The sequence below is a fragment of the Nelumbo lutea genome, chromosome 5, assembly GCF_056320005.1.
Source record: "Nelumbo lutea isolate HS-2025 chromosome 5, American lotus-T2T, whole genome shotgun sequence".
In the NCBI taxonomy this organism is placed as follows: Eukaryota; Viridiplantae; Streptophyta; class Magnoliopsida; order Proteales; family Nelumbonaceae; genus Nelumbo; species Nelumbo lutea.
This window is the reverse complement of record NC_142688.1, coordinates 37,568,486-37,593,412: the sequence shown is the minus strand read 5'-3', so window position 1 is coordinate 37,593,412 and position 24,927 is coordinate 37,568,486. Positions and strand designations below refer to the sequence as shown.

Genomic DNA, 24,927 nt, shown 5'->3' with positions numbered 1-24,927 from the left:
ATTCTCATTGTACAGGGTTTTTTGTTGGCTTTTTGATTTAATGAAATACTTTACATTACAGTTCTCAAAAAAAAAAGTATCATCAAAAGAGTTAGCATATCTTTTCACCCATTAAAGAGCCACCTCCATTCCTTGTAGTCGCCACATGATTCTTCTTTTCTCATAAATGTAGTCCTACCAACCTATCTCCTTTTCCTTTCAAAGCCAACTTATAATTAGCTTTGGGTCCCCTTTGATTGACAGTTTACTGATGTTGATCTCTTTAGCTTTTTGAATTCCTTCCATGACAGCCAATATTTCAGCCCTTAACGAGTCACCAACCCCAAATGGACCTGAGTAGAGAGCAATAACTTTTCCTTCATCATTTCTAAATACTCCTCCAATGCTTGAAGGACCTGTATTTCCTTCACTTCTACCCTTGAAATTCAAGTATTCAACTTGCTAAAACCACTAGAAATTGGGGCCCAAAAAGGCCTAGCAATATCCTTGAAAGGAGCAGAATCAGTTATTTCCCTCCATTTTCTCATCAATTCACTTGTAGGAATGTTCTCAAAGAACTTCAAAGATTTCACCCAATGGATCACTCTAATAGTAATGGCTTTAATTAAAGCCTCCCTACTCCTCTCTTTATCTAAAAAGGTTCTTTGATTCCTTTCTTCCCAAATTGTCCAACAAACAACTGCCCTTGTACACCTCTCCATAGAGTTCTTCCCTTCTTTTTTCGCCAGCTGACAAAAGTAGAGGCAATCAAGTATTCTACTTTTGGTGGGGAGTTCCACCTACACCCAAATAAAAAGAAAAATCATTCCTAAATTGAATAAGCAAGGGGGGCAGGAGATTAATAAGTGATAGAAAGACTCACCATTTGCCTTATTGAGAGAGCACCAGTGTGGGGATAAGCACCATAAAGGACTTCTGTAGTAAATCACATGTATTTATTCTTTCTAGAAACACTTCCCAACAAAAGGCTCCCACCCTAGGTAGAATAGGTTTGCTTCAAATCTCCTTTATAGGGAAAGGCACTCCAAGGCTAGCATTCGGTTGTATTAAGGATAAAAAGAAAGAGGTATAGGTAAAGGAACTAGAGGAAGAGAAAGTCCAAATCTGACTATCCCTTTTTGAAGGATCTAGGAACACCCCTTCAAGACCTTGGAACAAATTCGAAACGCTACTCATTTCATACTCAGGAGGCATCTTCTGAAGCCCAAGTCCCAATCAAATCCAGCCCTTGAGTTAGAAGGAACCAAGAAAGATGAAATAGGCTCATACCTATGGTTGGAAAGAGCACAAAGGGAGGGGAATTGTGCATTTAGAGAGTTGCCCAACCAAACATGTTCCAAAACATGACAAGATTTCTAGAACAAGGGTTTTACTTGATGAAAGGCAAGACTGAAGGTAGGATGGCATGAATGGATTTCCATGGAGAAGGTCTTGTAGCCCAAGACAAAAGTCTAGAATCCCAACCATCAACTGCAAGACCATGGATGCTAATGATAACCCTAGCCCATAGCTTATCTTTATCAACTGGAAACCTCTACAACCATTTCCCGACAAAGCAATATTCCTGCTTTGGAATGGTAGAATACTGATATGTTTCATTCTATTGCCAATGGGCATATTTATACAGTAAGCTGCTGCAATAAATAGAAAGAAAGAAAAATAGAAAGAAAAGAAAATAGAAAGAAGAAAAAATAGAAAGAAGAGAAAATAGAAAGTACAAAAATAGAAAGAAAGAAATAGAAAGAAAAAACTTTCTAAATCAATCCTTCCACAATCCTAGGAATATATACAATTCTATTTTTAGATCTGAACCAGTAACCCCACGTTTTCCAACACTCTCCCTCAAGCTGGTGAATAGAGATCCTCTATTCCCAGCTTGGCTATAATTCTCCGAAAGTCTGTACTATTGAGCCCTTTAGTAAGTACATCGGCCAGTTGTCCTTTTGTAGACACATAGGGAGTGCAAATCAACTTGTTGTCCAGTTTCTCTTTTATAAAGTGTCGGTCAATTTCGATGTGCTTCGTCCTGTCATGTTGAATAGGATTGTGAGCAATATTGATGGTTGACTTGTTGTCACAATATAGTTTCATAGGCTCTTCTCGTGGAATCTTCAGATCTTCTAAAATTATCTTCAACCAGAGTAATTCACACACTCCTTGTGCCATAGCCCTGAATTCTGCCTCTGCACTTGACCGAGCCGCTACATTTTGCTTCTTACTCCTCCAAGTGACTAAGTTTCCTCCTAAGAAGGTACAATAACCAGAAGTGGATCGTCTATCTACTGGAGATCCTGCATAATCGGCATCTGTATATGCTTCAAGAGTCAGTCCTCCATTTCTTCTGAATAAAATTCCTTTTCCTGGATTGGTTTTCAAATAGTGCAGAATTCGATGAGCAGCCTGTAGATGAACTTATTTAGGATTATGCATAAACTGACTTATTACACTTACAACATATGCAATATCCGATCGTGTATGTGCAAGATAAATGAGTTTTCCAACTAGTCTTTGGAACATCTCCTTGTCTACACTTGCATTCTCGTTGGCTTCTCCAAGTTTATGATTGGGATCTATAGGCGTGGAAGCTGGCTTACATGCCATATTTCCTGTTTCTCTCAAAAGATCAACAACATACTTTTATTGAGAGATAAAGATGCCTTGTTTAGAATGTGCAACTTCAATTCCGAGAAAATACTTTAGTCTCCCCAAGTCTTTTATCTCAAATTCTATGGCAAGGCATTTTTTCAATGCTTCCTTCTCCTTTTTATCATTCCCAGTAACGATTATATCATCCACATAGACTAGTAGTGCAGTAACTCCCCCTGAGGCTGTGTGTTTGATAAGCAATGTGTGGTCACCTTGACTTTGCTTGTAACCTGTACTCAACATTACCTTCGTAAACCTTCCAAACCATGCTCTCGGAGATTGTTTGAGACCGTATAGTGCTTTCTTCAACCGACAAACTTTGTTCCCTTTAATGCCTTCTCCAAAACCTGGTGGAATATCCATGTATATCTCCTCTTCTAGATCACCATGGAGAAACACAATTTTTACATCAAACTGTTGCAAATCTCAATTATAGTTAGCAGCCAACGACAGTAACACCCTTACTGTATTCATTTCAGCTACTAGGGCAAAAGTCTTCTGATAATCTACCCTATAAGTCTGTGTATATCCCTTGGCTACCAGACGTGCTTTGTACCTTTCTAATGACCCATCAGATTTGTACTTAATTGTGAACACCCATTTACAACCTACCGTCTTCTTGTTTCTTGGTAGATCCACAACTTCCCATGTGTTGTTTTTTTCTAATGCCTCCATTTCCACTCTCATGGCTTTTCTCCACTCCTTATTAGAAAGTGCCTCGGCTAGAATATTAGGAATTGGAATGGTGTTAAGGCTGGCTAGAAAACTTTTATGGGATTTAGAGAATCTTTGGAATGATACATATTTGGCTAAAGGGTACAATGGGCGTTTGGTACATTGTCTGGTTCCTTTTCTCAGTGCAATAGGTAGGTCATACTCATACTCAGATTGTGAAGGTGTAGGTTCAAGTTCTAAGCATCCCGCAGTTCTAGGATTAGGAGTTGAATCTTGGACTTGCACAGGTTGAGGATCTGGATTTTTCCTCCTAGAGTAAACCTGCATATATCTCACATTATCATGCACATCATTCGTGGGGTTAACAGTGTCCGAATTTGGTTCAATGGTCGGGTTGTTTTACTCTTGTTGAGACTCGGGAATGTGGGTCTCAGAGGAATGTGACTCAGAGGGATGTGATTCTTGACGATTGAATGTCTGTGAGGAGGGTAATACATCTAGGGAGAGTAGATCCGAGGCCTTATCTTTCATTAATGAGGGCTCCCTTGAAGATAAGGTTGAGTGAAAAAAGATTTTCCTTCCTCAAATGTGACATTGATAGAGGTGTAGAATTTTTTGGTGGCTGGATGATAACATTTATAACCTTTCTGAGTTGGGGAATATCCCAAGAAGACACACTTGATTGCTCGTGGGTCTAATTTTCCCTTATTATGGACATGAACAAAGGCAGTGCAGCCAAAAATTCTTGGTGTGAGATTATTTGAGGCTCGAATATCAGGGTAAAATTGAGAAAGGACTTGTATTGGGCTTCGGTTGTCAAGAACTTTAGATGGTAGTCTATTTATGGTGTAGGCAGTAGTAAGGACAACTTCCCCCCAATATTGTTTTGGCACCTGATTTTGAAAGAGAAAGGCTCGGGTGGTTTGCAAAAGATGGCCATTTTTTCTCTCAGCTACCCCATTCTGTTGGGGAGTGTTAACACAGGAGGATTCATGCACAATGCCTTCTTTCTGAAAAAATGGGGACAATTTATGATTAAAATAATTTGTAACATTATCATATCGAAACCTTTTAATTCTCACACCAAACTGAGTTTGGACCATGTTATGAAAGTTGGGAAGAATCGTACCCACATCAGATTTAGACTTAAGAAGAAAAATCCATGTGACCCTAGTGCAATCATCAATAAAGGTGACGAACCATCTGGAACCAGTAATGTTGGGAATTTGAGAAGGGCCCCACATATCCGAATGAATCAAATAAAAAGGAGTTGAAGATCTTTTATTGCTGATTGGGAAAGAAACCCTTTTGTGCTTAGCAAGTTCACAAACATCACAATGAAAGGTTTCAACATCAATTCCTTTAAACAAGGAAGGAAGCATTGTTTTTAAAATAGGAAATGAAGGATGACCAAAATGGAAATGATGATGCCAAATTAAATCTTTATTGGAGGTAGATAAGAATGACTCATGTGTGACATGCATAATAGTGTGAGATGATTTGCCTGTTGCTTCAAGGTAGTAGAGTCCATCTCTTTCCTTAGCAAGTTCAATCTTCTTCCCCGAAACCTGGTCTTGAAATACACAGTAAGAAGGGAAGAACACAACATTGCAGTTCACATCTTGGGTGAGTTTATGTATAGAGATAAGGCTAGTGGATAACTTAGGAACATGAAGCACATTTTTAAGTAATAGGGATGGAGTAATTTGAATATTCCCAATCCCTGCCATTGTGGTGAAAGAACCATCAGCAACAGAATTTTTTCTATTATTAGGACAGGGTGTATAGGTGAGAGAAATGTAGTGAAGAGGGTGTCATGTGGTCAGTAGCTCCAGAATCAAGAATCCATGGAAAAACACTAGCCGAGGCATGTAATTCTAGGGATAAAGACTCACCTGAGAGAGCAAGAGAGATAGAACCACTTCCTGGTTTCAAGGATTTCAGGAAGCACCTTAGCCTTTCAATTTCTTCGTCATTAAATGGTTCTTGACTTGAGTGTTCTTGCTGCGGGGTTGTGGAGACATTATGGGCCTGTTGAACTCCTTTTGAAACTCCTCGATTTCCCCATTCCTTGCTGGATGTGGGAAGTTTCCCATGAAGTTTCCAACACCGATCTTTCGTGTGTCTGGGCTTCTTGCAATAGGTGCACCAGAGGTTATTGCTAGTCACGGGTGGTTGTGTCACGAGCCAAGTTGTGATTGTTCTCACCCTTTGAACCACTGTAACTTCCTCCCCTTGCCACTATGGCTGAGCCTTCGGGATCTTTAGGCTCAAGCATGAGTCCACGGCGGCTTTCCTTAGCTTTGACAAGGGCTATGACTTCATTCAATGGAGGCACTTCTTCTTTGCCAAGAATTTGTATTCGGACCTGATCAAATTCAGCATTCAGTCTGACCAAAAAATCATACACCCTATCTCTTTCAATAAAATTCTTCAAGATCACAGCATCATCTGCGCACTTTGTCTCAAGAACCCGATAATGATCAAGCTCATGCCATAAATTTTGCAGCAGATTTGCATACTTTGTAACATTCCTGCTCCCTTGTTTGGCCGCCACAGTCTTCACTTTGACCTCATTGACACGAGCAGCGTCATGGGCTTTGGAATAGGTTTGTCGGACAGCATCCCAAATAGCCTTTGCAGAGGGAAGAAACATACAAGTATCACTGATCTCGGGTGTCATTGAACTCCACAACCATGACATAATCATGGAGTCCTCTTCGTCCCAAGCATCAAAATTTGGCTCGCCCAACCTTGGTCCTGTTCGATGGAGGTGACTAATTTTTCCTTTTCCCTTCAAATAGGTACGCACTAGTTGTGACCACTTCAAGTAATTCTGGCCATTCAGTCTATATGTTGCCTAAATATTCTGCAAATCACCAATGTGAGGATGAGAATTTGTTGCTCCTTCATCGGTTTGGACGGGAGCACTTGTTGCAATCATGTCGGACATTGTTAATGGAGGAAAAATAAGGCCAGCAGGAAAGGAGAATAAAGGAACACTTCTGGTTACAGATCAACACTGAAGGCCAGAAGAGAAAAACACAAAAAACTAGCAATGAAGGCCAAAAAAATCTCAAGGTTGACAAACCTAGAGCTCTGATACCATGTTTTGGAATGGTAGAATACTGATATGTTTCATTCTATTGCCAATGGGCATATTTATACAGTAAGCTGCTGCAATAAATTGAAAGAAAGAAAAGAAAATAGAAAGAAGAAAAAATAGAAAGAAGAGAAAATAGAAAGTACAAAAATAGAAAGAAAATACTTTCTAAATCAATCCTTCCACAATCCTAGGAATATATACAATTCTATTTTCAGATCTGAACCAATAACCCCACGTTTTCCAACAATTCCTTTCCTAAATATTCCCAAGACCTAAGCCACCAAACTTCTCCCCTGGCTCCCATAGGAAGTCTCTCATCATTCTACCCTTCTAACCCCTTTTGGAATCGTAAACACTAACAGAAAATAAACAGGTAAATTAGCTAGTGTAGACCTAATCAAGGTGATCCTTCCTCCCAGAGATAAGTAATTCCCCCCTTTTCTACTAAATATTTTATCCTGTATTGCATTGAAGTTTTATATTCAACATAGTTTTCAAGGTGCCAAGGCGAGGCTAGGCGACATGGGGCGCCTTGTCGCCTAGGCGATGGATTTTTTTAAGTGAAAAATACATATCCTAGGCAGTTCCCTAGGTTCCATAACCATCTTTCTTTAATAACTATCCATAATTTTTATAAGAAAATTATAAACTTCATGTTTTTGTCTAGAAAATCAACATATTTATGAGAAGAAAAAGAAGAAAGAAAAGAAAATTCCCCCCTTGTCTACTAAATATTTTATCCTGTATTGCATTGAAGTTTTATATTCAACATAGTTTTCAAGGCACCAAGACGAAGCTAGGCGACATGGGGCGCCTTGTCGCCTAGGCGATGGATTTTTTTAAGTGAAAAATACATATCCTAGGTAGTTTCCTAGGTTCCATAACCATCTTTCTTTAATAACTATCCATAATTTTCATAAGAAAATTATAAACTTCATGTTTATGTCTAGAAAATCAACATATTTATGAGAAGAAAAAGAAGAAAGAAAAGAAAATTCAAAAAATATGGGGACTGAACCCCTATTTTTGTTATAGGAAAAGGAGGGGGAGGAGGAGGAGGAGGCACAAAATGCAAAAAATGGCAAAATTTTCAAAATATTAAACATAATATTAATTCAAAATATACATTTTAACAATAGACGTTTCAAAAAATACCTATTATCTCAAATTAAAATACATAAACATAACATGGCTGATAGAAAAACATAAACATAACATGTGAAACATATTCAAAATGAAATTTAAAAATAAAATCAAACATAACAAATAAAACATATTCAAGTATGTAAGTAAAACTTTCAATCTCTTTTTTTTTTCCAATTGCACTTCTTCAAATAACTAATATGATGTTAAACATTTTGCATTCCTGATTCTACAAACTACCTTTGTACCAACTACCAAGCCCCTTGAGGCAGGCTCAAATAAGTCCATCTTAGGGTCTTAAATCCTTAATCCCTACAAAAAATGATTTTATAATTTTAATTGTCTTTTAAAAATATTTTTTATTAGGATGAATGAATGAACAACATGGACTTTAAAAACATCCTTTATTAGGGTCTTAAATTCTTAATCCCTAACATGGATTTATTTGGGCTTGCCTCAAGGGGCTTGGTTGGGGGTCCGGGGCAGAACCCCTGGCCCAGCTGGTATGCTTAAAAAAGAGAAAAATGTGCAAATTTTGAAAAGGTGCACGCCTAGGCTGAAGCACAAGACACACTGGGTATGCCTTTTGAAAGTGTTGTGCTGAAGGCCTAGGCAAGGTGCATACCTTCAAATGCACCTCATCTGTGCAAATCACCCCAGATAGCTGTGACCAACATTTGGTAACGGCCTCTTTTTACTTTACATATGCAGGTCTTCATATTCTTCAATTGTTTTACGCATATGCATAAGAAGCATCAATTATCTATCCTTTCTTATTTCTCCTAATGTGATCCATCTTTGCAGTCTCAAGTATATCAATGTTGCTATGGTAACAATCCTGAAAAACATTACCAATGTCATTACTGCCGTTGGTGAAATGTACCTTTTCAAGAAGCAACATGACAGAAGAGTCTGGGCTGCATTGTTCTTAATGGTATCTTGAGCATTGAAACCATAGACTGAATTTGAATTAATATGAATACGTTTCTATATGTTGCTAAGTTTTGTGAATTTTCAGCATTTTATGCTGCCCTTGATTTTGTGTCTTTTCTAGGATTATGGTTTGATTTGTTGCTGATACCATTATGATGCAGAATGAAACATGATTATTTGACAAAATTACTTATCACTTGTGAAGAGATAAGAGGAACTAATAATTTGTCTGTTTCTATAGAATCCTCAAGTAAAAGTGAGTTCCTAATAGATAAAATTAAGTTAAGCCCACTAGGGTGCAATGTACATGGATTCTATCAATAAAACCATTGAAATTAGCTGCAATCTAGGAATTCTTCTGGGGATACTGGTTATTCTAGGGATCAAAGAGAAGGTTTGTCTACACCAGAGGTATACAATGAAGAGAAATTGGGGAGACCTCAGAAACCATGGGAATAAATGAAGCTGTTTCACGAGGGATTGAGGAAAAAAGAGGACTGAATGAACAGGAGAGGTTGTGAAGCTGTATGAACAATCAATGGCTTCTTACTTTGTGTTTATTGATGCTCTTGTTGGTCCTCTACGTTTAGAGGTGGGGTCATGGTATAGGACTGGAAAGGCAAAGAGCTAATTAGGTGAACGTGGTGGGTAAAGCAGGAGAAACAATGTAATTTATAGATTATAAAGGAAAATTGGCTAGTGAATGCTTGAGAGTTAATTTAATATAGTTAGAGAATCTAAGGAACAGATTAGTAAGTTTAGGATAAGGAAAAAACAAAATCTTGAATGTGATAAGGTAGAAGAAACTAGATGCAGTGCAACTTAGAATAGCTCTATAAACTATGAGGTATTGCAGCCTCATCAAAAAGATTACAAGGTATCGCAGGGAAAGTGTGCAAGATGCTTGTGGTCACAAAACACAAGGATCACTTAGCACTCAATAATTGCTAATTTCAACAAACTCTTTAAAGCAACTAACAAACACTGACTTAATCTAGAGAAACCAGAAATTACTAAAAACAGTAAAGCATTATTTTTCTATAAACAGTAATTTTGATTTTTTACTAACAATAGTAAATTTCTAGAAATTGAAACTTAACTCTACAACCACCTCCATGTTTTTCTTGAATTGAAACTCCTGCATTAGGTGGAGTCAGTCTGTTGGGTATTATTAGTTATTGGTTGGAGGTGGGTTGCTTGGGGACTAAGCTTTTTGTGGGTGTTTGTTCTTGTGCTTTGTGCGTGGGTGGGGAAGTTTGTTGAAGTAGTTTTACTCTGGTTCACTTTGGGGTTAGTTTTGCTCATTGTCAGGTAATGCTATTTTCTCTTTGCTTTTTCGAGGTGGTGAGCTGAGATTTCTTTTGTAGCTCTTTGACCTCCTTTTTCTTTTTCTTTTTCTTTTTTATGGTTTTCCTTGCACATGGACTAGTATTTGACTCATGTTTCTTCTTTTGCCTTTCTTTAATATTCATCTTACAGAAAGAAAAATGGATTCGATTACTGGGAAGAACAAGCTTATAATTGAGGTTCAAGCCATTATCATAAAATCTCATGAACCTTTTCCTACAGATTGTTACCAATTTGTTCTCTAGGTCTGAATGGAACTAACAAAGGAATTAGAGGAACTAATTCCTGGATTGTGATATGTGAAACATAACTGTAGGATTGAAGTCAGTTTGGAGAGAGGAATGGAAGCAAAAGAAGGAAAGAAATGAGAAGCTAACTTGAGAGGATTCTGAAAACTGGAGTAATACTTCAAACACAGATCAGAAATGTCCAACCCAGATCCCACATCTTTAATATATAATACTAAAATTTGCCATTGACAAATGGGATCATGTCAGTGCAACTGATAGTTTATTTATTCTGTCTAAATATCTATTTAAAGTAGGGACTGTAAAATAACTAACCAGTTTTACAAGTGTATGAAACCAAGGTTCAAAGTATCCATACTGGCCGATACAACCAGGCTACCCTCTGAACCAGGCCCTGACCCAATACAACCCCTGTAGGGGCGTATCAAGGTACAATACGTATCGGCCCATATTGGCCGATACGTAACGATTTTTTGAACCTTGCATGAAACAACTTGGAACACAGGAAAGCTCTTTCATTTGGATGATCTCAGCAGCACTTTGCACTTGTAATGCAGATCCCACATAGAGATATATGTAAATACATTGTCAGTAGCACAGATACATGATAACTTTCCCAGATAAATCAGGTTAGGTGCATACATGCACAAATATTCTGAAGATGAAGCATAATAGGAGATCTTAAATGACTATCCTGTCCAACATTTTCGGAGTTCAAATACCATAAATACATAAAGTATCTCAACCAAAGTAAAGAAAAAACACAACATATGTAGTGCTTTCTGATATCAGAACTATTCCTTAATTTGGATTTTACCATCTGAGATGCAAGCATTGCATAATTTAAAGGAACTTGAGTTGGCAAGACAGACAACCTTCCTTGTATTCTTTTATTAAGTGGGGCGGGCTAAGCTGCTCCTTACCTATGTTAATGTTCCATAACAAGTAAACCTGTTTTAAAATAGAAGCTTGTAGGATATTTTCTAAAGGTTTTAAAATTCTAAAATACTAATAATTATCAGATAGAAGAGTAAATAATAATAAAAGCAAAACTATTTGACTGGAACTATACCATCAAGATGACCATTATTATATGCAGCCTGACACTTGCTGTAGTTCCATGTAAACTGCAACCTATTCCTTGGAGCATCTTTATTATATTAGTGGCATTTATTTTTGTAGTCACTTCAGATTCAATGGACCATTAAAAAGGCTTTGCTTTAAGTATGCAATACATTGAGAGGGCATATCTTTTATATCATGTGTGACATGATGCAAAATATCTCCTTTAAGGCAGGAGGTTGATAATGTCTTGTTTTGTGCAGATTATTTCAGCAATTTCTGGAGGAATTACAGACCTTTCTTTCCATGCAGTTGGCTATATGTGGCAGATCACTAATTGTTTCTTGACAGCAGCATATTCGGTACATAGAAACATCTTTATCATCACTATACAAATTTACATCTCTATAGTACTTGGTCTCACATCCTACTTGTTTAATCTATCAATATAGAGGTTGGGAGCACCATAGTTGTTATCTTTCTGCTTTGCTGTAGTCCCTTGAAATTAGCAGTCTTCTGCGTATGATTTTCTTACACATGAAAGATTGAAAGATATCCTTGGAAAATATGCTCTGTTATTCTTTTTTGCGGTATGCAAGTTTACCTTTTCCTCCAATGATCGTGCAGCAATGTGGAACAGAGTAAGAAAATATTGCATCAGTAGAGGACTTGGAACATAAATTCAATTATTTTCTTCATAACAACTTTTTATCTTTCTATACTGATCATTAAATAATTTAACAAATAAATACAAGTGACAAGTGGTTCAAGTACATATTTTTGTAGAGGCAACTTTTATATGTTCGATGAAATTAAAGTGATGAGTGACGGAATGTAAGATAATACTTAAGCCTGTTAATTTGCTCTAGATTTTCATTTTCTGATCTGCAAGAACTTTTCCTCCACTCCTAATATGACAAAGAGAAACTCAACAAGGGAGTGGCTTTTGTGTTACTTTGGTTTTACCACTTGGAGGCAACCCTAGATCTACTGATCTTTGGAACCTTGTTGTTGATAGTTTTTCCAAGAAACTTGCTACAAGGAAAAGAATAGCATCTCCATGTGAGGGAGAATTATGCTAATAAACTCAACCATTATAAATTACCTATTTAAGATCTGTCAGTGTGCAAAATTCTTCTTCTAGTAAAGTAACTAGAGAAAATTATGAGGGTTGTATGGTGTGTAAAAGAAAAGTAGATGTGGATTTGGAAATGGATAATTTAGTACTTAGATGTGTCTCTTCTTGGAAAGTGTCTCTACAGATTTCTATTGGATTTAGATAAGTGTTGGGTTGCTATTATAAAAAGCAACCATGGTATGATGGAGAATGGTGGGAGCACAAGTTTGAATGCAAGGGCCTCTTAATTGTCTCCTTGGAAAGCTATTCCCTCCTACTCCAACCTTTTTTTGGCAACACATCAGATACAATGTTCTAAATGGCTATGGGACCAATTTTGGGAAGACTTATGGTGGGGGGAGTAGTCACTTTAGGATAGATTTCCTAGTCTTTTCTCGTCCCTTTACAAAGATTATTCTATTTCTATTTGTGTATCCACTTTTGAGTAGGGGTTGGTATGGAATTTTGGTTTGAGGAGACTGGAGATGTTTGTGGGTGGGTGAATTTTAAAGTCTTAACTTTTTTTTATTCCTAGTATCCAGTGATTGGGAGATTTAAGAAGAAAAACAGCCTTTTGAGAATAAATGATTGTTTAGAAAGTTGCAAAAAATCAAAAGAAAGTAGCAGAAATCAGAGTTCAAGAGGAGAGAAGAAGAAGAAGAAGGTGGCAGCAACTTGGGTTCAGAGAGAGAGATTTTCGAACATAATCTCTTCTCTTATTCCCTTAGTTCTATTTCATTAAGTTAAACTTTAGTAATTTATAGAGAAGCCCCTAGTTGGGCAAAAAATTAAAAAGACATAATATAAGAAAGAATAAAGCCCAGATTAAGGCCCATTACAGCAAAGAATATAAAAGATAAAAAAGGATAAACAGCCTATGGGCCATTCGGCCCATCTTCTCTACACTTCCCCTCAAGCTGAGCATAGATGTCAATCATGCCAAGCTTGCCAGTATCATGCTGAAGTTTATCCTTGGGAATGCCCTTGGTGAGGAAATCAGCTAACTGTCCTTCAAAGGTGATGAAAGGTAGACACACTTCTCCAGAAGTGACTCTTTCTCGAATGAAGTGTCTGACAACTTCAATATGCTTAGTTCTGTCATGTTGCACTAGGTTGTGAGCAATGTTAATGGCAGCCTGATTATTACAGTATAACATCATTGGCTTATCATGCTCAATACCCGGTTCCTCCATCAAGGATCTAAGCCACAATAGTTCAAAAACTCCATGAGCCATGGCTTTGTATTCTGTTTCGGCTGAAGATCGAGCAACAATTGATTGTTTCTTGCTTCTCCAAGAGACAATATTACCTGCCACTAAGCTACAGTACCTAGAGGTAGATCGTCAGTCATCAATGTTTCCGGCCGAGTCAACATCTATGTGGGCTTCAAGTTTCATATGGCTATGCTTAGCAAATAGAATTCCCTTTCTAGGGGAGCCCTTCAAATAACACAGAATCCACTCTGTTGTTGCCATGTGAGTATCTCTGGGAGCATGACTAACTGATGCAACTGACAGCATATGCAATGTTTGGCCGAGTCATGCATAGATAAAGAAGTTTTCCAAGTAGTCTCTGGAAGACTCCCTTATCTTCTAACAACATTCCATCTAAAGTGAAGAGTTTAAGGCTCATATCGATAGGAGTAGCAACTGGTCTAGCACCCATCTTCCCTATTTTAGAGAGCAAATCAAGAACATACTTTCTCTGAGAGATAAGGATCACACTTCTATGCCAAGAAAGTATCTCAATTCCCCCAGATCTTTGATCTCAAACTCTGTATGAAGGAAAGATTTGAGATCATTAATCCCTGAGACATCATTACCAGTCACAATAATATCATCAACATACACAATCAGGTAAATGGCCAAGGACCCTCTCCTCTTCACAAAGAGGGTATGATCAAACTGTGTCTGTACATAGCCAAAGCTAACAAGGGCAGCCCTAAACCTTTCAAACCATGCTCTAGGGGACTGTTTGAGTCCATAAAGAGATTTCTTCAACCTGCAGACCTTTCCTTTCATACATGTTTCATACATCCCTGGAGGAAAAGACATATAGACCTCCTCATGTAACTCTCCATTCAGAAATGCATTCTTTACATCCAGTTGATAAAAGTGGCCAATCTGAGTCTGCAGCCAAAGATAGCAGAAGTCATCTTGGCAACAGGGGCAAGGTCTCCAGGTAATCAGTCCCATATGTCTGTGTATAGCCTTTTGCAACCAGCCTAGCCTTGTACCTTTCAGTGGTGCCATCAACATGATATTTGATAGTAAAAACCCACTTACAGCCTATTGGATCCTTCCCTTCATGCAAATCAACCACTTCCCAAGTGTCATTCTTGTGTAGGGTATCAATTTCTGTTCTCATAGTATCCCCTCCATTCTGGAATACTAAGAGCTTCTGACACAGACCTGGGAATTGGGCTAGAAGCAACAGAAGAAAGGTAGGCAAAATATGAAGGAGAGAGCAAACTATAAGAAAGGTGTTTGGAAATGCAATGTGCAATACACTTCCTTTTTCCTTTCCTAATAGCAATGGGGATATCAACGTCTGGGAAGGGTGGCTCCAAAGGGGCTATAATAGTACCTGTTGTCTCATCTGTAACTAGAAGTGCATGAGGTGACAGATCCTCCCTTGACTCATTTGAAGAGGGCGAGGAGATAAAGGAGGAGGAATAGGAACAATAGAATGAGAGTGAAGTGACAGATCCTCCCTTGACTCATTTGAAGGAGGAAGAGAATCAACAAAAGACTCAATTGGGACAGGAAGAGGAAGAGCAAACACCTGTGACAAATCCTCCCCCTTTGGACAATGTCTCTCCAGAGAAGAACCATAAAAGGAAGAAAGCTCATCAAAGGTGACATCCATTGAGACATACCGAGTGCTAGTCTTCGGATCAAAACAACAATAACCCTTCTGTGTGGGGGAATAACCAAGGAAGGTACACTTGTGGGACAGTAGAATTTGGAAACCTTCTAGGGTCAACCTACCTGGATCAATCTTGTTTGGACAGTAGAATTTGGAAACCTTCCCCATCTGGCGTGTTCACTTGTTCCTCCTTTGATGTCCTCATTCAATCATCAAACCCTACAAGGAGCTTTCTTCCAAAGGGGATTTGGTGTCGGCCTGTACCCCCAAAAATTCGGGCTTTTTGTTGGGAGGTGGTTCTCTAAAAAATCAATACTCTAGACATGTTGCAAAGAAAAAGGCCAAATTTATGCCTATCACCCCATGTTTGTAGCCTTTGCTTGGGCTTTAGTGAGGCGATCATACACCCATTAATTTCTTGTCCATTTGTGTACTTTATTTGGGCCTGGTTCTCTTTTATCTTTGGTTGCAGATGGACAAACCCACCGGATGTGGCAAGCCTTTTTGACCCAAGCCTTTTCAGGCAACCGAAGAGACGTGGAAGATTAATGTAGAGAGCCACAAGAGTAGCTATCTTATGGTCAGTTTGGGAAGAAAGGAACAATAGGATCTTTAAAGGAGTGGAGAAATCCAAGGAGGAAATTATAGAAAGGATAATCATTATGACTATTCAATGGTTGAAAACTTTGGATTTGTTTAAAGACTTCTCAGCTGAAGACAGTTATAGGAATTGGGAAGTGGTGGCATCTACAACTTCCATAAAACCTATTGTGCAGGAATTGTGATCCCCACCAACACAACAAAGAGTGAAACTGAATTTTGATGGAAGTTCTAGAGGTAACCCGGGCCTTCAAGTATAGGAGGAATATTAAGAGATGAAAATGGCAGAATTGTGGCTATGTTTTCAGGACCAATAGGAGTGGGGGAATCATTGAGAGCAAAGGTGATGGCCTTGCTTCAAGGTGTAAGATATGCCAAACAGTTAGGGTTACACCAAATTGAGATAGAGGGAGACTCTAAATTGTTGATTGAGTGGCTGCAATCTAGTAAGTTGGGAGCCTGGAATTATAGACAGCCCCATAAGGGAAATCCTCAACACAACAATGAAGATAGGTGGTGCGTGCTTCAAATGGACAAGGAGATCAGCTAATGGTTTAGCTTACATGTTGGTTAAACAAGGGACTGTGAGGGAGAGAATGCTCTGGGCAGTTTTGTATTAATGAAGTTACCGTTTCCAATAAAAAAAAACTTTTTTTTTAATTCCTTGGATGGTTTTATTCTCGATAGTTCAAAACCCAATATTTGAATTTGGTCTTCTTGTTCTTTGGGTCTTTTCTCTCATGCATCCTTCTTTGTGGAGCTTTCTAGGGATCCTTCTTCTCAATCAGCATTCCCTCAATTTTGGAGAGGGCCTGTCCCACCTAAAACTAGGTTTTTAATGGGAAAATTTACTTGTGAGAATCTCCAAAAGAGGAGACTAAACTGGTATCTTTTACCTGGCATGTGTTTCTTTTGTAAGGTAAGTGGTGGAATCTTCATTCTATTTACGTATCTCCTGTTCGTTTGCATCTAGCTTTTGGAAGTTATTCTTATGTAAGGCAATAATCAATCTTCTCCGTACCCAAGAGGAGAGGTATAATAAGTATTGGAGAGATGTATGAGGGCAGTAGACAATAGTGCTATGAACTGTTTGGGAAGACTGAAGAGAGAAATGGAAGGATTTTCCCAAACAAGTTACAAACTAAAGATACTCTTATTGAAGATATTCTGTTAAAGTGGCACATTGGGGAAAACTATGACCATGTTTGCATCTTTCTCTATTACAGACATTATTAGTTGTTGGAAAAATGTGGCATGGTCCTCTACAGCCAGGATTGATGTGAGATCAAGTGGTTGCCACCTGCCTGATACTTGATTTATCAAGTTGAACTTTGATGGTTGTAATATATTTAATTGCAATCCTCATAATTCTGGAGGAGTTTGGATGATGGTGTAATACTCACATTTACTTGGAACATTGGGATATGGAGATTCAACAAGGGCTGAATTGTTAGCAGTCTTACAAGATCTAAGAATAATGGGAAAATCCCTCAACTAGAGGACCAGTAGTGGAAGGTGACTCCAAAGTGGTAGCATGGTCGATTAAGATTAATTTTGAAGGATCCTAGAGATAAAGACATCATGAAGGAGCAATGCTTTTTGTTGTTGTTTTGTATTGTAATACTCAAAAAAAACCCAGAAGTCAAGTTCAAGTCTACATAATAAAACAAAAGTATGATTTGTAAAAACTAAGATTTGGTCCTTGGATCCCCAATTTTCTTTTTCCTTTTGTATTAACTTATTAGAAAAGGTGATAATGTTACAAAATGGTGAAAGCATTACTGAGTTTATGGTTTCTTTCCAAGGTATATTATGTTTGGCATATCTAGGGAACATAGCCATAGCAGCCATACCCAATACTGGATGCTGGTTCTAGTGGCTTGGTATTATAGCTCTGGATGTTAATTTAAAGTCCTGGGGTTTAATTGGCTGTTATCCATTTTGTTGTGTACTTGTTATATCTATTGTGAGATGCTATTGCACTTCAGTTTAGAGCTTTTCCAGAATCTTTCTTATGATGGTAGGTGGTACTTATTCTACTTGTCTGTGACTTGGATGAATATATATTTGATTTGCATTGTTTCTTATATTTTCCCCTTCCAGTTAACACTACGGAGGGTCATGGATACAGCAAAGCAAGTGACGAAATCTGGAAACTTGAATGAGTTTTCAATGGTCTTGCTGAATAACATCCTCTCATTGCCCCTGGGAGCTTTGCTGATTTTTGTGTTTAATGAAGTAGATTATCTCTCCAAAACGTGAGTTCTTTTATCCTGATTTCAGGTTTTAACTAGTTAAAAGAATTTTAACTAGTTATTTCTTTTCATTACTTCTTTTTTCTAACTTGCCATTCTTTCAGTAACAAATGCCACTCTTTGGAAGCTGTATAATCTAATATTCGTATACAGGCTGCTGTATAATCTAATACTCCCTCACTTGTAATTTTTTAATGCAAGTTGAGTAAAGTCTGACTTATAAATCTAGCTTACCTTTTGAGGAATAACAAAGCAATAAATTCTGTAAATTCTAATTGGAAATTTTCGTGTAGGTGTACAAGTATTTCCCTTTTCTTTCTTTCAGGAAGTGGCTAATGACAACTAGAAGTGGTTTCTATTTATTTAAAATCTGGGTTAAAAGTGATATACGAAATATTAAAAACAACAAGAAATATGAGAAGTGCATTTCAGAACATTCATAAGAGAAATTATTTGTGATTAGTGATTAGGAAGGTTTGAGGGCAAAAAAACCATCTAGATCATTTTATTTTATTTTATTAGTGATGTGTTAAACTTTAAGAATAGTATCAATAGAACCCAAATACCTAACTAAAATAAAAGAAAATAAATAAAATGCTTCATTATGGTGTTGAACTTTTGAATTAATGTCACAAAATCACTCAACATCAGAAGTTGTACTGGTAGTTGTAGGTTATGTTGCTGTTAGAGGCTTCTATGATCACTGGAAAGACGGTACAAAGAAAGAACTACAACTGCAAGGGAGAAGGTCAGATAACAGGCTAGTGGATACCTTAGCAAAACAAGGGACTGTAAGGGAGAACATGTTTTGGGCAGTGTTGTAGTGAGTATGTAATTGGGTCAACTTCATAATAGGGGTTTACAGTTGTATTTTGACACAGTTTGAAATATTTAATGAAGTTACTATTTCCAATAAAAGAAAAAACAACTCTAATACGAACTGTTAGGAAATGACATCTGTAGTCTTATTTTAAGTGCATTTGCAGTCAACTGTTTACTGTATCCTTGGCCACTGAAGCTGTTGTTATTTTAGCTAAAAACTTACTGTATAGTTAGTTTTGTGGTTGTTAATTAGCTCTACTATACGTGACCAACTTCCTCAGTTATTTACCTACATGAACACCAACTTCATATCCCAAGAGACAGTCCATTGGTATTCTCCATTGTCACGATATGGATAACTGAAATCCACATTAGCCCGTGTCATTTGGATACTATTCTCCCCAATATGTTCATCTTGTTGCACATCATTCCTCCTGTTGTGACTTTACCAATACACTTCCAATTCCCTATAACTATTAATCTCCTCCCCCACCCCAGAGAGAAAAAAAAAAAGATGACCTTGATGATGCACCCTTTCAGCTTGGGTCTGCTCAAATTTGTTGTGATGCATAGAATTTACAGCTATGCACTTGATTTTTGCACTCTTCTATGGATGGGTTGGTTTTCAAAATTTCTAGGTATCTCTCTGTTAGACCAGTTTTGTTGTTGAGTAAGTTGATTGAAAACACAAAAACCCCATTAGAAGTAAGTTGAGGTCATTGCTGCAAAATTCATTAAAACCTTCAAAGGTTCCATTTTCTGAAGTGGTTTAATGATTTCAGCAACTTAAATAGGCTTTATCTTTGCTAGTTTGAAGAAGAATGTGATGGTAATTAAGGTGCCTGATAACAAAAAAAAAGGATGTGTTATCTTGAGAAACAGATAGGTTGAACTGATACTGAATAATCTTTTGGCCACTGCCATTGCTCTGGCTATTAAGATGCCTGTCTTGACAGTTGGATTTGGCTTCTCTTCTTTTTTTCTTTCATATTTTCCTTATTGGGCCTTATGTATGTCTGAAGTGAACTTGCAGGCCACTTATAAGGATGCCTATGTTCTGGCTGGTGATGACATCAAGTGGTTTTTTGGGCCTTGCAATCAGTTTCACATCAATGTGGTTTCTTCATCAAACAGGGGCTACAACATACAGGTAAACTGCAGATCATAATGTCATCGTCTACTTGTAGAAATGTCCAATCAAGCTTCAAGGGTAATATTTATTAGAATATTAATTTTGAACCAAGTTATGAGAGATATTAGAATTATTGTTTTATACTAATTTATGTTAACTTCATGGATGTTATTTCATGGTGGATATGCCAACTCGTAAAAGCATCTCTATGATAGATAGATCTGTATCAAGGAAATGTAAGGGAGTGAGCATGAAACTCACATTTTAATTAGTCTTTCCTGAGAAACTTTTGGTGTCACTACTCACTAGCCAGCCTCATTGGATGATTATAACAATTCAACTCATTGTTTTCTTCTGGACAGTGTGCCAAGTTGGTCAGGAGGTCTGTAGATAAGGTGCTACGACCTCCAACTTAAGTAACCTTCTCTAAAAGATAAACATCTTTACATTACTCTTAGTGAATCAATGTTCTTTATGTTGGTTGAGGCAATGTAGTAGCTGGGTGGTTTTCTTTGGTCCTCCATATATGTTTAGTTATTTATCCATTATCAATGAAAGAGAAATAACAAATTCTTAGGGCTGCAATATGCAAAGAGATTGGATCAAAGCCGATATTCTAGATCTAAAATTTGTTGTTAATATTCAGATTCAGATTATATCTTCTGTTGGATTTAAATTGGAGTTGGATCAAATTTGGATATTGAACCCCATTAAATAAATTAATCTAAAATGTTTAAATTATTATTTAGGTGAGAAGGGAATGAACTAAAAGTGACTTAGATATTGTATATTATGAATAAAATGGCTTGAAAATACCTTCAATGAGACTTGAACCTATGACTTCAATGAAACTGCAACATTGATACCAACTTTACTAATAGATACATATTAATTTTATATAGACATAAATGTATATGCTTAAGTATCGCTGGATTGATCTATCAAAAAAAGCATTGCCAGATTGGATTGAATATGAGTGAATCCATATTTGATCCAATTATAAACAGATCAAATGCAGCTTGCCTTGGATTGAATTTGACTTCAAATTCAGATAAACTGATATCATTTTTCATCATTATCGTCCAAGCCATATCCCAACCATATGGGACAAACAAATATCATTTGTAATGGTTATTGTGGTTCAGTTGAAGCGTAAATTTTTAATCAAATGTATTCTGACAATGTTACTGGTTTCCTCCCTTGTGCAGCCTTGTGGGGTCACTTAATAAGGTACCTCTTTCTATTGCTGGGATCCTTCTTTTCAGTGTCCCAACTAGTCTGGAGAATTTTTCAAGCATTCTTTTTGGTAAGTCCTATCTATTGGAATGTCCAATACTGTGTCTCTCTGTCCAAAAGCTCACAAAATTTAATTTCATTTTACAGGTCTTTTGGCAGGAGTATTTTTTGCAAGAGCCAAGATGTGGGAAAAATCTCAATCTTGAGATGCATTTGAGACAGATCTATATGGCAAACTGCATTTTGATAATCTGCATGAGCGTGCAGGTCCAGTTGAACTTCACGTTGATCATGACGAATCAATCAAAAAGTTCTAGCTGAAGAAAAGAAAAATGCTATTAGTTTAGGCATGCTATTTTCTTCAGCAGTTTACTTATTAAAGGAGAATGGGTACTCTTGGAGGATGAATACCCTTTTTGTTTTATCTATTTGTTTCATATTGGGCTTGCCACCAATGATTTTCTCCAGTTTGTGGAAGTGTGATTCGAAGGAAAGATGCATTTTTTTTTCTGTTGTATGCTAGTTGTACAAGATAATAGTGTACACACATTAGCAACAAAAAATAACTAATTTTGTAATGCCAGCTTAAGCTGGTTTCTTTTCCTCTGTGTGTGTGTGTGTGTGTGTGTGTGTTGTGCTAACTGTAATATAGGACAGTTTTGAGACGAAGAACAAAAGAAAATTTCAGAGAAGATGATAAAAGTAGTAAAGAGTCGGACCATTTATCCCCAATCAAATATAACACCGTACTTAAAAACTGAGGCTTTCAAATGAGTTGTTCCAGACATGGAAGATTCTTGAGCATTGCATCCAAGGATAAAGAACTAGGAAGTGTAATTATATTCTCAATCTTGTCATTCTCCTACATTTGCAGTATCATGGGCTTTTTATAGTCTTATTTCTCTAATTTAAGAACTCTTAGCGGGTGTCCATGTTTTTGTTCTCATTTGTTTTTGAAATTGACATACCAGAAAAATAAAAACACATTCTTGAACTGTATTTTTGTCCTGAAAAAGCAAAAACGGCAGGTATCTAACCTGAATTTTTGTGTGGGTGACAATCTGGGAGAAGTGTTTATGACAAAGGAAATACTTACTAGGAAAGGAGCAAACTTGCCTAACCTTCTATGCCCACTTTGTAATGTTGAGAATTGAGACTGAATCCTAGAGTCTCTAGACATCTACTCCTTTTTCGCAATTTCTCCTCCAGAATTTGGCTTCATATTTACAAGGTCATCCCTGTCTTCTGGTGCTGTGCAGCTTCAGTCAAGGATCTCTGAGGCTCTTAGCAAGTTGGCAAATTCAAGGTCTTTCCAATAAAGGGAAAGGTTGTGGGCAGTTGTGCATTTAGCAGTCCTGTGGACCATTTGTCTTGAGAGGAATGGGATATTATTTGATCACAGTTCACAAGGCAAATTCAGAGGAGGGGATGATTAATGCCACATACCCCAGTAGAAATGATCAAAAGCCTGGATACGTCAAATGTTTTAGAGAAGATTTGTTTTCATCTTTTTTGAGAATAGACTTTTTTGGGGGTCCTTAAGGGATGTGAATATTGTACAGAAACTCTTTGTAGAGAGGACCATGTATACTTTCTGTTTATGGGAAAAAAAAAACAAATTGATTTTGCTTAAAAAACGATTCGTGTTTTTAAAGCCAACAAAACGATGTTTTTTTTTTTTAACAAAACAAATTTTGTAGCAAAGAAATTATATGATTATGGACTATGATACCACATGACTAGATGAAAACAGGTTCTTTAAACCAGAAATTTAAGAACATGTTTTTTATTTCACTTTACAAAGGACATATATTCAGCCATTAACATGTTTTCTATTTTTGTTTTAAGAACCAACTTATTTTCAAACCAGATGGTGCTGCTTTGTTTTTGTTTCATTAGGCTAAGTTTGAAAAGAGTACAAAGGCAAATATGTAGGGTGAAAATACATTCAAAATACAAGGTTTTACACACTATATTTGTATTTGCACTCTTACCATACTGAGCCTTAAGATGTTTTATTTTTGTGGATTTTATTATGTTTAACTGTTGAATTTTTCCTTTCCATTTCTTTCACTTTTTCCCTTAGATATGACATACATTCGATAATGCTAGGATTAATCTCTTCCACACCTGCCTGTACAAACTATTTACTTGTTGATTTTTCTTTCTTTCATTCTTTCCAATATGTACATGGCAATGAAGATCTCAATTTGGAGCCCCATTCAACCCCTGATGTTCACTACAAGATACATATCTATCAAATGGAAGCTCTTCAATTTTAGATGAAAAGGTGATTTTAAGAAACATATTTGGATAAACATTGATACAAATAAAAAATCAAGATACTCATGGATATACTATGAAAACTCACATAAATCACAATAAATATATCAATAAAACTAGATTCAAGGTTCATCATCATCATCCAAGCCTTATCGCAAGTATACGTGGTTGGCTACATGAATACTATTCCGTTAGTACATTCTATGTAATGCCATATCCATTGTTAAACTATTGGCACTTAAATCAATTAAGTCGGTAAAACTAAATTCAAGGCTCAACTATATTTAATATCAGTGATGTAGTGTAATGGTTAGATACATGTCCTTCACGTTGCAAGGCATGGGCTCAAATCTTTGGCAACTGGTGCACTCTAGTAGTTAAGTTTTAAATAGGAATGGCAATGGGGCGGGTTTAAGGCGGGGATCATATTCCACATCCCTGACCCCAATTCTGAAATTAACCCCCATCCCCAATCCCTCTCGGGGATAAAATTTGTCCTCCATCCTCGATCCCTGATGGAGGATGAGTTCCCCGTGAGAACCTAAATCCCCAAAGTTTTTTTAGAGAACAATATTTTTTGAAAAATAAATTTATTTAAAATAAATAAATAATGTAAATTATAAATATGTTTTGATATTAAAACTATTTAATTATTAAATCTAATAATACTATTAGAGGGAATATTATTTAAGTTAACTGCATTAATTGGAGAGTCATAGAAAGAATTACATTATCTAGGTGTCCACCTTGTCTACCAGGCAATATGAGGATGCTACCTTGTTTGCATATGTAGATTTTGGTGAGTTTGACACTTTGTCAAGGCAGTGCAAGACTCCTATTTGCAATTTAATTTTGGAACTTGTGTTTATATTAAAAGAGACCGACTATAGGCATGATGCCTGAAAAACTGAAAACCAATCAACCGGACATCATGAAAGTAGCAACCATTCAGTTTCTATTCATCAAAATTCATGGGGATTCATTCAAAGTTTTTTGTCTTTGATATCGGGAAGACATGATATCCCAAAACTTTGTGACCAATCAACCAGTATCATAAACATGTTAACCAATCGTGTGGAATTTATCAAAATTCATGGATGTATTTTGATTAGTAAAAACTTTTCCAGTACCATTTCTTTCCAACATCATGGATTTTCACAAGTTCTTTTGCAATCAGTATCCCATGTCTCGATTTGAATTCGAACTCATTACAAGTGATATGAATTTGATCCATTTATAATTTGGTCAAAGATTTAACAACCCCCCCCCCCATCTAATCCAATATATTCCAATTCAATTTGATTTAAATTTATATATTATATCTATTATTAAAGTCGATTTAAATGCTGTGCTTTAAGTAATTTTTAGAAGTTTCAATTACATATAAATGATTTTCAATTTATTTTGTTCACTTTGTATCAAACTCATTTCACTTCATTATAAATGACAATTTT

The 24,927-nt window shown here is 36.8% G+C and overlaps 1 protein-coding gene across 4 annotated transcripts in view; it reads left to right on the top strand.

The window, feature by feature from the left end:
• GONST1 (golgi nucleotide sugar transporter 1) overlaps positions 1-21,793 on the top strand; it is a 28,540-nt gene extending 6,747 nt beyond the window's left edge. For all 4 annotated transcript variants that reach the window (XM_088944315.1, XM_088944318.1, XM_088944317.1 and 1 more), the window contains 6 exons: positions 8,375-8,504; positions 11,424-11,522; positions 17,849-18,003; positions 19,856-19,972; positions 21,163-21,260; positions 21,338-21,793. In XM_088944315.1, the coding sequence (XP_088800441.1) occupies positions 8,375-8,504; positions 11,424-11,522; positions 17,849-18,003; positions 19,856-19,972; positions 21,163-21,260; positions 21,338-21,396 (658 nt within the window). In that variant the 3' untranslated portion in view covers positions 21,397-21,793. The remainder of the gene's footprint in view (positions 1-8,374; positions 8,505-11,423; positions 11,523-17,848; positions 18,004-19,855; positions 19,973-21,162; positions 21,261-21,337) is intronic.
• Positions 21,794-24,927: the final 3,134 nt, after the last annotated feature.